General features: G+C 40.3%; 1 protein-coding gene across 1 annotated transcript in view; it reads left to right on the forward strand.

Annotated features, from left to right (window-relative positions):
- The window catches only part of CFAP54 (cilia and flagella associated protein 54), a 302,505-nt gene that overhangs the window by 185,673 nt on the left and 101,240 nt on the right, over positions 1–15,592 (forward strand). Inside the window, exons 48-51 of the mRNA XM_027107250.1 lie at positions 3,995–4,048; positions 8,822–9,029; positions 11,433–11,512; positions 13,451–13,620. Of these exons, the coding sequence (XP_026963051.1) occupies positions 3,995–4,048; positions 8,822–9,029; positions 11,433–11,512; positions 13,451–13,620 (512 nt within the window). The remainder of the gene's footprint in view (positions 1–3,994; positions 4,049–8,821; positions 9,030–11,432; positions 11,513–13,450; positions 13,621–15,592) is intronic.

Genomic DNA, 15,592 nt, shown 5'->3' on the forward strand with positions numbered 1-15,592 from the left:
AGAATTCCAAAAGGCAAAACTTAAATTTGCATGCTAGCAGTTATTTACGTACCATTTACATTGTATTAGGCATTATAAGCAATCTAGAAATGATTTAAAGTATATGGGAGGATGCGCCTAAGTTATATGCGAATACTGTGCCATTTTATACGAGGGACTTGAGCATTGCAGATTTTGCTGTGGGGGTGGGGATCCTGAAACCAGTCCCTCACAGGTACCGAGGGACGGCTGTATATTTATCTAGCTGTCTATGGGGGAGTCAGTCATGCTTTTTGGTTCATTTTCTATAGCACAAACTATTTCATCTTGTTACCTGGGTTACATTAGCAGTATTTTCTTTCTTTCTTTTTTTTTTAAAGTTTATTTATTTATTTTTGGCTGCGGCGGGTCTTCCTTGCTGCGCGCGGGCTTTCTCTAGTTGCGGGAGCGGGGGCTACTCTTCATTGCGGTGCGCGGGCTTCTCATTGCGGTGGCTTCTCTTGTTGCGGAGCACGGGCTCCAGGCGCACAGGCTTCAGTAGTTGTGGCATGAGGGCTCAGTAGTTGTGGCTCACAGGCCCTAGAGCGCAGGCTCAGCAGTTGTGGCACACGGGCTTAGTTGCTCCGCGGCATGTGGGATCTTCCCGGACTAGGGCTTGAACCCGTGTCCCCTGCATTGGCAGGCGGATTCTTAACCACTGCGCCACCAGGGAAGCCCCATAGCAGTATTTTCTTGCTTGCTTCTCAAGCAACAGCCTTTCCCTGTTGTAAAATAGTTTGCATTTTGTTATTTAAATTATATTTTAATTAATTTAAAAATATTTATTGAGTGCTGACTGAATACAGGCACTATTCCAGACATGGGAATAGAGCAGTAGAAAGATAAATGGAGTTATTGCCTTCCTGGAGGCATGTTACTATTGGACAGTCCAGTGAGGAAGACAAATAATAAACACATTAAGCACATAACTACATGTCAGATGGTGACATGCTCTGATGGACGATCAAGCTGAGCTGAGGGACAGGAAGTGACCAGAGCGGTGGGCAGCTGTTCTGTTGAGGGTGGTTTGGGAAGTCTCTCTAATAAGGGAGTGAAAGATTTGAGGGAACAACCTTCCAAATAGGAGGCAGTGCAAGGGCAAAGGCCTGTAAGATGTGGTTGAGGAAAACCAGGAAGGCCACGTGAGGCTGGATTAGAGAGGAGGAGGAGAGGGGGCAGGACCCAGGAGCCAGGTCATGTCGGACCGCCCAGGGCTGGGGGAGGACTGGAGTTTACTCTAAATGAGATGGGAAGCCTTGTAGAGCTTTGAACAGAGGAGTGATGGGACAGGAAGTAAATTTCAAAGAACCGCTTTGTTGCTGTTTGGGGAATGGGCTGTGGATGAGTTTGGGTATAAATGGGGAGACCAGGGAGAAGGCCTTTGCCAATGACCTGAGTGAGATGTGACAGTGGTCGGGGTAACAGTGGTGGGAGGAGTGAAAAGTGGTAGAATTCTGGGCACATGGCAAAGGTAGAGCTGACAGCATTTGCTAATGATGGTTGAGATGTGGGATGTAAGAGAAAGAAGTCAGACCTGACTACAGAGTGTTCAATGTGAGCAGCAGGTAGCAAAGAGTTTTCACTGACTGAGATGGGGAGTCCCGCTGCCCCAAGGCAGGGGTAGAGCGTGTTAAGTGTGAGATTCCTAGTGGACAAGCAGGTGGAGATACAGCCTAGGTAGGTGTAGAGAGTATATGTTCTGGAATTCAGGGGAGAGTTTGAAGCTGCAGGTAAATTTGGGAGCATCGGCAGAAATTTAAAGTCATGGGACTGGGGGAGAGCAGCTGGGGACCAAGGCAGATAATGAAAAGTAAAAGGCAGAGGACTGAAACTTGGGGCCCTCCACATTTAGGGTCCGCAGACAAGAAGGAAAGGGAAGCCCGTTGGGTAGAATAGGAAACAAGAGTTTTCAATGGTTACTGCTTTCACCAAAACAAATAGACAAGTGGTCTGAAACTCATTTTTACAGATAAATTCCAAACTTCATTTTTTACCAACTAGTTTTCGTAAGACAAAAGTGTGGGCGAATTGTTTCCCGATGGATTATGACTTCAAATTTTGTGTTCTCAAAGTTAATTTGCAGCTTTTCCAGCTTCAGTTGGGAATTTAAAAAGTGTAATTAAAAGAGGAAGTGCATTCAGGGTTTAAAATTAAAATAGGTGCCAACGTTATTAGGCTGCAGGCTAGTTATTTAAAGACAGGATTAATGAATTAAATTTCAGTTGTAAAGCAGTTACTGGAAAGTCTTATAGATTATGATTGAACTTTTTTTTTTTTTTTTTTTTTTTTTGCGGTACGCGGGCCTCTCACTGTTGTGGCCTCTCCCGTTGCGGAGCACAGGCTCCGGACGTGCAGGCTCAGCGGCCATGGCTCACAGGCCTAGCCGCTCCGTGGCATGTGGGATCTTCCCGGACCGGGGCACGAACCTGTGTCCCCTGCATCGGCAGGCGGACTCTCAACCACTGCGCCACCAGGGAAGCCCTATGATTGAACTTTTCACAGGCTTTTAAAAAAATTCTATTTTTTTTTAATATACTCATATTTCGATTCTGCTCTCATCACCAAATCTAAAGTCCCATCATTAACTCTCTTCAAATTATATCACCAAAGGTCTCTCCCTGGATTCAGTTACTCACTTTTCAATGTGTTAAAGGAAATAAAGAATATCTTCAAAAAAAGAAATGTTTTTAAACACTCACCAGCACTTTCTTCCGATAAGAGCAATATGTGATGTCTTGATTTAGGGGTTCCTCAAAAGCAGATCCTGAGACAAAGATTTGGGAACAATTAGTGTGTTTGAGAGATGATTCCAGGAAGAACAGTGAGTGAGTGGGAAAGTCAGACAGGGAGACGAGGAAAACCACTCCACAGAGCATTAATGAGATCCCCGCCACGGGCAGGTGCGGCCTGCAGAGAGACTGTCTCTTGCCCCTCATTCGTAGGGGTTGCTCCCTGCACTTTCAGCCTGTCCTGAAACTCTCCTGTGGCCACAGAATGCCCTCAGTCAAAGAGGTACAGGTGCTCGAAGTAGGATACCACGCACATATGAGTGGCCTGTTCATGGAAGATGCTGGTGACTTCCAGGTGACCAAGAGCATGTGGATGTGGTATTAGTATTGACATCTAAGAATGGGCACCTTTTAAAAAGGGCAGCTGTACCAGAAGGGATGTACCCTCATAACGATACAACAATGTTCTGTGACAAATGAATTGAATGTTTTCTAATGCAGCATTATATTTAGAGCCACACATTAACAGGTAATTCACAAACAAGGGAAGAACCACAAAAAGCATCATTGTGAAGAGTAATACAATTTACCTCAAACTGGCAAAAACAATTTTAAGTGCTAATACGCAATGCTATTGAAAGTGCAGTAATCCTGGCATTTTCATACAACATGGGTGGGAGGTAGATTGAGCTACCCCTTTTCAATTTTCTCAATATAGTCTTATCTTATGACCCAGCACTTCTGCTTCCAGGAATCTATCCAAAGGTGATCATCAGAAATACCAGCAAAATAGTCACCAATATTATTTAAACCAGGGCTGAATGGTGGGGTGAGGATGAGAAGTGGTCTTCTTAGATGTCTAACAATAGGAGAGAGGTTAAGTTATTATGCCACATTCATAGGATAGAACATTACTGAGCTATTAGACGAGGTTCACAAATAACTTAATGGTGTGGGAAAATAATTATGATGTAACATTTAGTGAAAAGGAATCCAAATACATATACAAAATTTTAAAATACATCAAAAAGAAATTGGTAGTAAAGACACCTAGATATTAACATTGACACCTAAAGATGTTGATTTTTGCTGTCTTCTTTATACTATACTTGTCTTTTCTGACTAGAGCATGGATTACTTTTATAATAAAAATTATATTTAAGATAGTTTTAGAACACATTAACAGTTTCATCTAAAGGAGCACTCAATACTCTTGTTTCTAATGTTAACATTTTGTATATTGACAGCTATTTCAATCATTTGACTCGGGAAAACCTCTTACTAGTAAAGAAAATATGCAGGTAAGGATAATGATATTTCATAAATACTGGATATTTAGTGTGCATAATTTTTGAGTCATTTCAATCTTTTTGGTATGTATAATCTTTGTTTTTGAGTATCTGCTGTGTAATATGCTCTTCTATGTCTGGTAATGGAGTCTGATCTCCAAATATTGAGGCCAGAGATACGGTCGGACCCAAACTGATCTGGTTTTCAGATGGAGCAAATATCAGTCACTGCTCCTCAGTTTTCAGTTACACATGCATATTCAGTTTGCTTATCTAGCCATGCCAAGTATCTAATATCTATCTTAGTTACCTAATAACTTTGATCATCAGTAAAGGATTTTGTGACAGCCCACCTGTTCAATACTGCTTTTGCTCGGATCCATTGCCCCAGTCTGAGACTGCCTCTCAGCCAATGTATGGAAGGTTTTCTTTTTTTTTTTCTTTTTCAATTTTTTTGGAGGGTATAACTGACATATAACATTGTGTAAGTTTAAGGTGTACAATGCATTGATTTGATACGTTTATATATTACAGTATGATTACCATCATAGCATTAGCTAAAGGAAGGTTTTCATATGACATTTTTATAAGCAATTCCTCCGATTTCCCCACTATTTTTTACAAAGAGAGGACCAGACTGCCCTTCCCAATAGGTTTATTCTTGTCATTAATGGAATGATTGGGTTTTAAACTTTTGGTGACCTAAAAGCATTTAAATTTTATGAAGTCATTAAAAAAATCTTAGAGTCCCAGCAGTTTGTCCTCTAGGGAGTGTTGGAGTGGAAGGGTGGTAGGGCAACCATTGTTAAGGTGGTTACAGAGGGGCAAGGGGTTCACACAGGCAGGTGATAGTTAATGCATATAGACGGGTACACATAGTTTTTGTTTTTTTAAATGCTCAGAAACAGCATTCTGTTTCACTAAGTAAAGTATTAATTTTTATGAAATAACTTTGAGAGACATTTCCTCAAAATTGCTTTATTTTTTTCCTCCATAATTTTGGTAGGAATTTATCTACCTTTTATTAAATGTAATCTTATTACTTTTCTATTATTGTTAATTTTATTCCACAAACTTCACTTTTAATTATGCTTCAGATGATTCATTGTTTTTGCCTTAAAATTTGTTTTAATTTATAAGCAAGTTGCCTGGAATGAAAGAACTGGTATTAGGAAGATACAAATACATATTCATCTTTCATTTTAGTGTTCTGAGACCTTGGGATGCTTCGGAATATTTATTTCTTTCCAGTCATAAATGGCAGGGCATCCTAAAAACACTTCTTTGGGTTTTGGTTATAAAAGTGGTCTTGGGTATAAAAGGAATGTTTGTCTGATCTTTTTTTTTTTTTTTTAAAACAAACAGAGACTGACAGTACTGTATAATGGAAAACCGATTTCTATTAGCTAATTAATTTAAAACAGAACTGTTGGTCTGCTTAAGACGCTTCAGATTACACTTCATATTTTCTGTATAGAGGGAGAGGAAGGAGTGTTGGATAGCATTACTAATTAATCTTCTTTTGATCCTCAAGAGTTTGTGTGTAATTGTCAGGGCTCATTAAATCACTGTTCGCTGTGGATAGAAAAGAGAAACCTTCTCCTGCACACACACCCCGCCCCCAACCAGTCTGAAGTTTCTTTTCTAGATGGAGAATGTCAACCATTTCCTTAGCACGATCATTTGTTACCAGGTCCGGCTCAGAGCTGCTCCATGTCTGGCTGTTTGGCAGGTATTGCTTTCCACCCTTTAGAAGGGCTTAAGGAAGGAGAATGAACAACAGCAACAGATCTCCCCACTGCGGGCATTGCCTCATACTCTCCCAAACAGTGAGGGTTTTCTTTTTTTAGTTCATGTAAGGCAAATAATTTGTTTTTTTTTTTTTTTTTTTTTAGAATACATAGCCCCAGCATCTGCCTTTTATATTAATTCAACAGCTATTTAATAAGAGCCTATTGTGTGCAAGGTACTCTTCTTGTGCTGTCAGATAAATACATCAGTTAATCAACAAAACAAATTCTAAGCCCTCAGGGAACTTATATTTTAGTGGGCAAGACTAGTAATAAACATATATATGTACACGTTACAAATGAGTAAATTATATAGTATGTTAGGAGGTGAACCATGCTGTAGGGGAAAATGAACCCAGCAGCTCATAAAGGGGATTGGGAACATGGGGCTAGACTGGGGTTGTAATTTTGAATGGGACAATCAGCTTAGTCCTCACTGAGGTGACATTGGTGAACAGACCTGAAGCAGGTAAAGGTGCAAGTCCTATGAAATCTGGAGAAAGAATAATCTAAGAACAGGCTACAGTGAGTGCAAAGGCCCTGGGGCAGGATTGCCTAGCTTAGTGAGGGACATCTTGGCCAGTGTGGCTAGAGTTGTGTGAATGATGGGAGAGCAGTTGGAGACAAGGTCAGAGAGGTAACAGGGTAGATGGTGGTGGGGTGCTCAGATGGAGAAGGGCCTTGTAGGGCTTTTGTCACCTACGCTCCTACTCTGAACAAAAGGAGGAGCCACTGGAGGGTTTAGGGCAGAGGTGTGGCCTGATCTACTTGTGTTTTAAAGGGATCACTTTAGCTAATCCATTGAGTCTACTGTGTGGCAGTTACTGTCAATCAAACACATTAGTTAACCAATAATACAGACAGATTCTCAGTCCTCATAGAGCTTATACTGTGTGTGTGTGTGTGTGTGTTTGTGTGTTTGTGTTTGTGTGGGAGACTAGGAATACAGTTTTGGACAGGTTGAGTTTGAGATATCTGTTAGACATCCAAGTGGAAGAATTGAGTCAGAAGTTGATTATATGAGTCTTGAGTTAGAAGAGAAGTTGGAGCTAGAGACAAAAACTTGGGATTTAATTAGCATTTAGATGAGATAAAACCATGAGCCTGATTAAGATCATCGAAGGGGAGAGAATGAGGGGATGGAAGAGGATGGAGCCCTGGGACACTCCAATATTTAGAAGTATAGGAAAAGAGGAGGAACCAGCAAAGAAGACGGAAAAGGAGTAGTGGATGTAATAGGAAAGAAACCAAGGGAGTGTGGTGGCTTGAAAGCCAAGAGAAGAAGCATTTTCAGAAGAAGGAATGGTTAATAGTGTCAAATTTTGCTGAGAAATGCACTACCATAATTCACGAAGTCTTAAACATGAATTTTTAAAAACATTTAATAGCTCTGCAATCAGAATGCATTTTACAATTGTGGGCATGTGAAAGTTTAATTGGCATATAAAATAATGGTGTCTTAGATTAAAGTAACATGGCATACGAAGACTGAGAATTAACCATTAGATTTAGCCAAGTGTAGACCATTGGTGACCTTGACCAAAGGGTTTCAGTGTAAGGTTGGAGTAGGTTTAAAAGCCAATGAAAGGAGAGAGATTGGAATATTGACAACCTTGTAGGTTGTTGCTGTTAGGGGAAGTGAGAATTAGGGTAGTAACTGGAGGGGGAAGTCAGGGTATAGAGAGTTTTTGGTTTTTAAAATGGAGGTGAAGACAGCATGGCTGTGTGCTGATGGGAATGTCTCTGTAGAAAGGGAACATTTTTTTAAATTGAAGTATAGGTGATTTTCAATTTTGTGTTAATTTCTGCTATACAGCAAAATGATTCAGTTATACATATGTATATATATATACATTATTTTTCATATTCTTTTACATTATGGTTTATCATAGGATACTGAATTTAGTTCTCTGTGCTATACAATAGGACTTTGTTGTTTACCCATTCCATATATAATAGTTTGTGTCTGCTAACCCCAAACTCCCAGTGCATCCCTCCCCCACCTTCTCCCCTTGGCAACCACAAGTCTGTTCTCTGTGTCTGTTTCTGTTTCATAGATAAGTTCATTTGTGTCATACTTTAGATTCCATATGTAAGTGATATCATATGGTATTTGTTAGAAAGGGCACTTATGATGTAGGAGAGAATGGCTGAGTATACCAGTGGGGACAGGACTGATGGCCTGAGTGGTGGCACCAGCCTTAGGAAGCAGGAAGGAAGGCAGGGCAGTGAGGCAGATGCTTGGATAGGTGAGAGGGGTGGAGCTGTGAGGTCTGTGGACACTACTCTGACTGCTTCAGTTTTCTCATTTAAGTATAGGAAGCAAGGTTACTAGCTGGGAGGGGCATTGGGGAGAAAGTGTTAGAATTTAGAAACAAGAAGAGCATGAAATGGTTGTCTAGGAGACAGCAAGAGTGAGTGGACTGGGAAAATGCAGGATGATGACCAGGTGGCACTGAGGTTTGGTCAGGAACTTAAAGTGGTACCACTTAGCATGATTGCCAAGGAAGTGTGCATGCAAGGGAGGGGACCAGGAAGTGGAGGGAGTCCTCAAGGTGGGGATTCTCATGACTGACACAGATGCTAAGTTGGGAAGGGGTTTGCGTATCCTCCCGTCCTTCCCCTTTTTCCCATCCTGCGAGCTCTAATTTACTCGAGCTAAAGCAGAGCGGCCAGCACGCATGGCTGATGAGCTTTGTCAGTTGCTCCATTTTGATAAGGTGTCCCCTCCTCGCTCTCGGCACTGGGCTCACTCTGTGTGGCAGGGCTGGCCTCATGGGGCAGGTAACCAACTGGTGGGAAACGGCAGGAGCACTGTGGACCTGCTGGCATCGTTGTGACGCCTCTCTCAACGGACCTGCCGATTATGTTCCCTCATGTCTATCCCTGAATTCCTTCACCCTGCACCAAATGAGGATTGCAGAAGGGGACTGAAGCTAATAATATCTGAAAACAGTATTTTACTACTTTGTCTTTTTTTTTAATTTTTTTTTAGGCACTTGATGATTTAATAAACGAAGGCTTGCCTCTAATTCTGGTTACGGTCGGTCAGCAACATCTCTTAAATAAGTTTGCCTTTGTTAAAGCATACTTTTTAGTAAATGTGGCTGCAACAATAAATTGTGTCCCAGAACACAAAATGAAACCAGTCTGCCATGGTCTTATTAATGAGAAAAACAGACCAAACCTCCCAAACTTGAAAGGTAATCTTTTGTTCTATTTTTTTTTTTGCTTATTTCTCTTTCTATTCCCTTTCCCCACCTATCCCCCACTCTACCCCCCAATAATCCATATGAACATTCTAGTAGATATTCTTTCATGGTTTTCTCTGAGCTCACTTAATGACACACATATGTGCTTATGTCTAGGTACCTGCCTATCCATATCCACCAATATATCTGCATATTTGTCCACTTTCTTACATTATATACAGTTGACCCTTGAACAACACAGGTTTGAATTGCACAGGTCTGTTTATACACCAATATTTTTCAATAGTGAATATTACAGTACTGCACAATCTGTGGCTGGTTGAATCTGCAGATGCTGAACTGTGGATACAGAGGACCGTCTATACCAAGCGCCAACTATAAATTATACGTGGATTTTCACCTGCATGGAGGGTCAGTGTCCCTAACCCCCATGTTGATCAAGGGTCAGCTGCACATACAAAATAGGATTTGTCATTTATTTAAGAAATGATGTATTTTACATTTTTCTGCCTCTTGCATTTCTTATGTAAAAAACTTTGCTAAGCCACTCCAAGTCAGCTGATTTGCTTTGGTCCCCAAAACCGGCTGTGTGGTGTTTTATGCTGTGAACAGCCCATGGTTTATTCAGCCATTCCCCTGTTGTGCGTTCACTTTGTTTCTAGGGAACAGTGTGGAAGCACTACATATCCATACTATAGTGTATATTTCTATAGGATAAGATACCCATGGATGGGATTTATGGCCCATATATACACATAAAACTATATACATATTTTTCAAATGAATTAATGTTGCCTTAAAAATAGGTGTTTTTTTTTTTTTACCACTAAGTATGATGTTAACTGTGGGTTTTTCATAGATGTCCTTTATCAGCTAGAAGAATTTCTCTTCTATTCCTAGGTTGTTGAGTGATTTTATCATGAAAAGGTGTTGGATTTTATTAAATGCTTTTCCTGTGTCTATTAAGATGATTATATGGTCTTTGTTTTTTATTCTGTCTGTAGGCATGTATTATATTGGTTGATTTTTGAGTGTTTAACCAACCTTGCTTTCTTGGGATAAATCCCACTTGGTCATGGTGTATATAATTCTTTTTATATGTTGCTGGATTGTTTGCTAGGATTTTGTTGAAGATTTTTGCATCCATATTCGTAACATGTATTGTGTAGTTTTCTTATGGTGTCTTTGTCTAGTTTTAGTATCAGAATAATACTGGCCTCTGTTTTAAAGTGTAAGTTTTATTATTATTCAGGTGTGGTGAGGCCAACAGATCAGGAGATGGCTGCCATTGAAAACAGAGTTTGTTACTTACAGCTCCCAAGAGGGAGGGGCATGCTACAACATGGGAGGGCCACACAGGGCTTGGGGTCACTCAGGAGGCAGAGAGAGCAGGAGAAAGAGGTGGATTAACCTCTTGCCAGGATTTCTCATGTTCTGGTATCATCCTGGCGTTCCTCCGTTTCTATCCTTGCCTGTCTCTCACTTTCCCTTAGGGGAGAAGACCTAGTCCCAGATCTTTCTTCTGGGCCCTCCCTCATACTCAGCTGACCCTCTAGCTCCAGAGTCTCCTAATTTAGGAGAAGAGCCAGGCAAATTGAAGTTGGAAGAAGGGAGGAAGTCGGGTGTGTTCAGTTCCATGTTATTCTGGACTCCCTCTTCCACTTGACAAACTTAGTCTCTTTAGGTGGGTAATTTGTGCATTAATTCAAATAATGACTTGTAGTGTTTCTCCCTTCTGTAGTCTAGAAGCCAGGCTTACTATAGCAGGCAAAGTTTGTGATCTAAATTCTCTCAATGCTCCCTCGCTCCGAATGAGGGCTAACTTTGGATTGTGGGTAGGAATTTTGAGATATTTGAGGATTGTAGTTTGTGCTGTTCCAAATGGTCTCACTCTCTGCTCTTAGAGTGAGGGGCATGAACTGACACTTCCAAGGAGGTCTTGGAGCATATCAGCAGAACTGACACTTCAAGGAGATCTTATCAAGATATTATAAATATCTGGAAGACCCAAAATATTGGGTTGGCCAAAAAATTCGTTCGGGTTTTTCCTAACAGCTTACGAAAAACCTGAACGAACTTTCTGGCCAACCCAATTCTTTGAGGACCTTAAGGGGTCCTGGGATCCCAGGTGAGGAACCACTATTTTATATCAGTAGCCGATAACTTGAATGGCATCACCAAGCACCCAAAAGATCCTTTCAGAATTTAAGAATCAGCCTGTCTTCTAATGTCTGATATTTAGGGACCATTTGATAGAGCAGTGTGTTTCTAATTATCATTGTGGTTGTTTTTAAACATTAAATTTCCCAACTAATGATGAGTTTTGTAAATTAGAATTAATATTTAAGCTAACCACAGATATCCTTAGTTCTTCCAAAATGTTGTGTCTTATAGAGGTGTGTTTAAAGGATGAGGGAGGCTTACGTTGGCAGCTTACACAAATGAAAGAGGACTTCGCACTTAGCACACTAAAGGTAAGTTTAAAAGAATTTTCAAATCATAGTGAATCCGTTACCAGAAAGCCCACTGTTAGGCCCTGGACAGGTCAACTTTCAGGACTGTGCTTACTCACGTAGTTTTTCTTGCCTAAGCATGGGTTGGGGCCAGGGATGGAGTCTACTCTCCATGAGAAAAGCAGATGCCGAGAGGTGTCAGACTTTGACCTTTGACCTTTTAACTTGATTAAGTGTCCGTGGGGAATAAGATTTATTATCTGATGGGATTTGAGCATTCCATGCCCTGTTTGGTGTTTCCTAATAATAATAGTGATAACAACAGGAACAACAACAGTACCATTTATTCAGTGCTTACTATGTGACAGGCACTTTGCATGATTATTTAATTCTCACAACTCTGTGATGTACATATTAATCATTTTTGAACTGTATTATGCTGAACCATGAATAAACTGAGGCTTAGACAGTAAGAAATTCACTAATGCCATACAACTAATAAAATACAGATTACGTTCTTAACCATTATACTAAATTACCCTAGTCCTTATATAGTATTTACTGCTCTATACAAACAAGGTTTTAGAGACCTGTTCCTTGAAAGATTGGTTGGTCCCTTTCTTTTTTGCCATGTTCCTATTTAGTATTGCTATTGCTATTTAGTATTGATTGTCAACTGTAAAATCTCATTATCTTTACATTACCAGTTAGGTTACCATAGTTTAATTTGAAATACAGTTGATCCTCATTATTCACAGATTCAGTATCTGCTAACTTGCTTATCTGCTAAAATTTAATTGTAACTCCCAAATCAATACTCTTTGCTCCTTGGTGGTCATTTGGGGACAGGCACAGAGCATAGAAAACTTTGAGTTGCCTGATATGCACATTCCCAGCTGAGCTGAACAAGGCAATGCTGACTTTTTCTTTCCACTTTCATACTATAAACAAGTGTCCTTTTCATTTATTGCCAAGCTTTTTGCATTTTTGTGGGGTCTTTTGTTGATCTTTTCACTATTTGAAATGGCCCCTAATGCATAGTGCTGAAGAGCTGTCTAGTAATCCTAAGTGCAAGGAGGCTGTGATGTGCCTTTTGGAGAAAATATGTGTGTTAGACAACTTCAATCAGGCATGAGTTGTAGAGTTATTGGCTGTGAGTTCAAGGTTAATGAATCTACACTGTATATTCAATAATGTGTCTTTAAACATAAACACACATTAAACAAGGTTATATACTGATCAGCTGACAAAAATGGTGTGACCAGAGGCTCGTAGGAACCTATCCCTGTATTTCCCTAGGAGCAATGCTTCAGTATTAGCTGACTCAGTGTTTGCAGCAACTTTCTAGAACACAGCTACTATGAATAAGCAAGTATGGGCACTGGCTGTGCATGCAATAAAGGGTCACTGCCCTACACACTTACTCTTTTTTTTTTTTTTTTAACATCTTTATTGGAGTATAATTGTTTTACAATGGCGTGTTAGTTTCTGCTTTATAACAAAGTGAATCAGTTATACACATACATATGTTCCCATATCTCTTCCCTCTTGCATCTCCCTCCCTATCCCACCCCTCTAGGTGGTCACAAACCACCTAGCTGATCTCCCTGTGCTATGCGGCTACTTCCCACTAGCTATCTATTTTACGTTTGGTAGTGTATATATGTCCATGCCACTCTCTCACTTTGTCACAGCTTACCCTTCCCCCTCCCTATATCCTCAAGTCCATGCTCTAGTAGGTCTGCTACACACTTACTCTTGCCATTACTTCCCTTTTCATTCCCTGTTGTCTTTTTCCTGTTCACTGAGCTCTCTTCTCTGATGATTTTGTTCAGATTTACTTTTAGGTCTTCCATTCATTGTTACTTTTCAGTACATGAGAAATATTTGATGAATAAGAATGAGACATGATTTGTATTATTTCTGAACTTGGGTGATTGTGTGTTGTTCTTTCTTTAGTCAATTTTACTGACAGAAGCTGAAGACAGGCTCAACTTCCTTGTGTCAGAGACGGAGCATCCAGGCCATAAGAACCTCTCTCAGTGTTCGGCTGGCGAGCTAGAGATTGTGGTGGAGGTCAGGCTGCAGCTGGCTGCAGTCGCCCTGCAGAGACACCGGGCAGCATACAGGCGAGTCTCGGCATCCAGTTTCTTCCTCACTCTGATTTGTTAAAATATACCTAAATTTTGTGTAAATTTTATAAATTCTTAGATTAATAGAGCAGACTTGCTTTTTATTATTCAGGAGAGTTTTCACACATTACTACATTTAAAACTATAATTCTCAACAAATTAATTGGTTTATTAAAGCATATAGGTAGGATGTTTTATGTGAAACATAAAGTCACAGAGTTCTCCTTTTTAATTAATAATTTATTTTTAAAAGGCAGAATCTAAATTCCTTATAGCTTTTTTTACAAATAACACCTATGGAGTGTTTTCTCCCTAGACAACCGATAAAAACATTAAAAACAAGCTCTATTTTGAAAAAGTAACATCTCCTGAACTATGCTGTGCTCAACCACTTAATAAACTATTGTAGGTGGCTCATTTTTAAAATGTGATGCAGTTGCTAATGTCAGATCTTTCTTTTCATTTGTTCATTGATTCATTCATATATAGTGACCAGTATCTGCTAACTGCCTCACTGTTGGGCTCTGATCTAGGCACCAAGGAGACAAAGATGAATAGAACATAGTTTCTGTATTCATAAGCTCATAGACATATAAACACTTGCATAGTTAAAAATACTTCTCAGTGATTTTTTAGTATTGAATAATATAGAAATATACTTTCAAGAACTTCCCATATCATTTATTATAAACACCTCTGTCGTGAGAACACTTTCAATAGTGATTCTTTGAATAATGAGCAAATTCCTTATCTTACCATTCATTAATTCATTCAACAAGTAATTTGGGGGCACCTACGATATTCTAGGCATGGTCCTAAGTTCTGTATCCTAACACTGATATATACAGTATACACAAAATATATAACAGCATTGACAAAGATCCTACCCTCATGGAGTTTATATTCTAATAGATAATAAACAGGCTGACAATAAACTGTAAACCTAACAAGTAAGTAAATTATATAGTGTGGCCAAAAATAAGTGTTATGGAGAATATCAGGGGTAGAGGCAGGGGGAGGAGGAGAGGTTATCCTGTTAAAACTGTGCAGTTGTAATAAAGAGAATGACTCCATTTAGATGTTCGTTAACTGACTGCTTTGAAGCTCCGCCACCCCCGTCCCCTCTGCCCCACACCTGGGCAAGCAGAGAAGAAAGCCTAGTTTACCCCTCCTTTGGTGCTGGTGGGACGTTTAAATCACACCGACCTGGCCCACACGTGGGAACCCTTACCCCAGCGCCACCCATTAACTACTAGAAAGCCCAGCCAGTCTCCTTTCTCTTTTCTCTCAAGACATTTTCAGCCTGTTTGGGAGGCTGCGCTGCTCTTCCTGGATAGTCTCACTGTGGGAGGAATCAACCTGTTCACACTCCCTTGATGTGTATGGCATCAGTCTTGACATCTGAACCAAATTTTGGGTGGTCAGGGTAGGCTTTATTGATGAGGTGACATGTGAACAAATAAACGTGGGGGCCCATGCAAATACCTGTAGATGGAGTGTTGCAGGCCATGGGAACATGCCTGATACATGTTTGAGGGACAGCACGGGGTCTCTTGTGGCTAGAATGGAGCGAGCGAGAGTTTTAAGAGAGATGTTCAAAGAGGTCATCCTTGATGGGGGAGGCAGATTATATAGGACCTTCTGGCCAGGGTGAAGACTTCTGCTTTTAGTCTGAGGGAAGTAAGGAGTCATTGTATTGTTTCAAGCAGAGGAATGACATCATCTGATTTTCACTTTAAAGGGATAACCCTGGTTTTTAGGTTGAGAATTGACTGTAAGAGGGAAAGGGTTTGAAAGCAGGGAGATCAGCTGGGGAAGCTGCTATAATAAGAAGAAAAATGTTAGTGGCTCTGATCAGGGCCGTAGCACTAGAGGTAGTGATAAGTCGGATTCTGGGTATATTTTGAAAGTAGAGCCATTAGAATTTGCTGATGGATTGGCTGTAGAGTGGTGAGAAAAAGAGAGGAGT

Source organism: Aethalodelphis obliquidens, unplaced genomic scaffold, assembly GCF_003676395.1.
Source record: "Aethalodelphis obliquidens isolate GAN/ISIS:26980383/991018 unplaced genomic scaffold, ASM367639v1 scaffold8, whole genome shotgun sequence".
NCBI classification, from domain to species: Eukaryota; Metazoa; Chordata; class Mammalia; order Artiodactyla; family Delphinidae; genus Aethalodelphis; species Aethalodelphis obliquidens.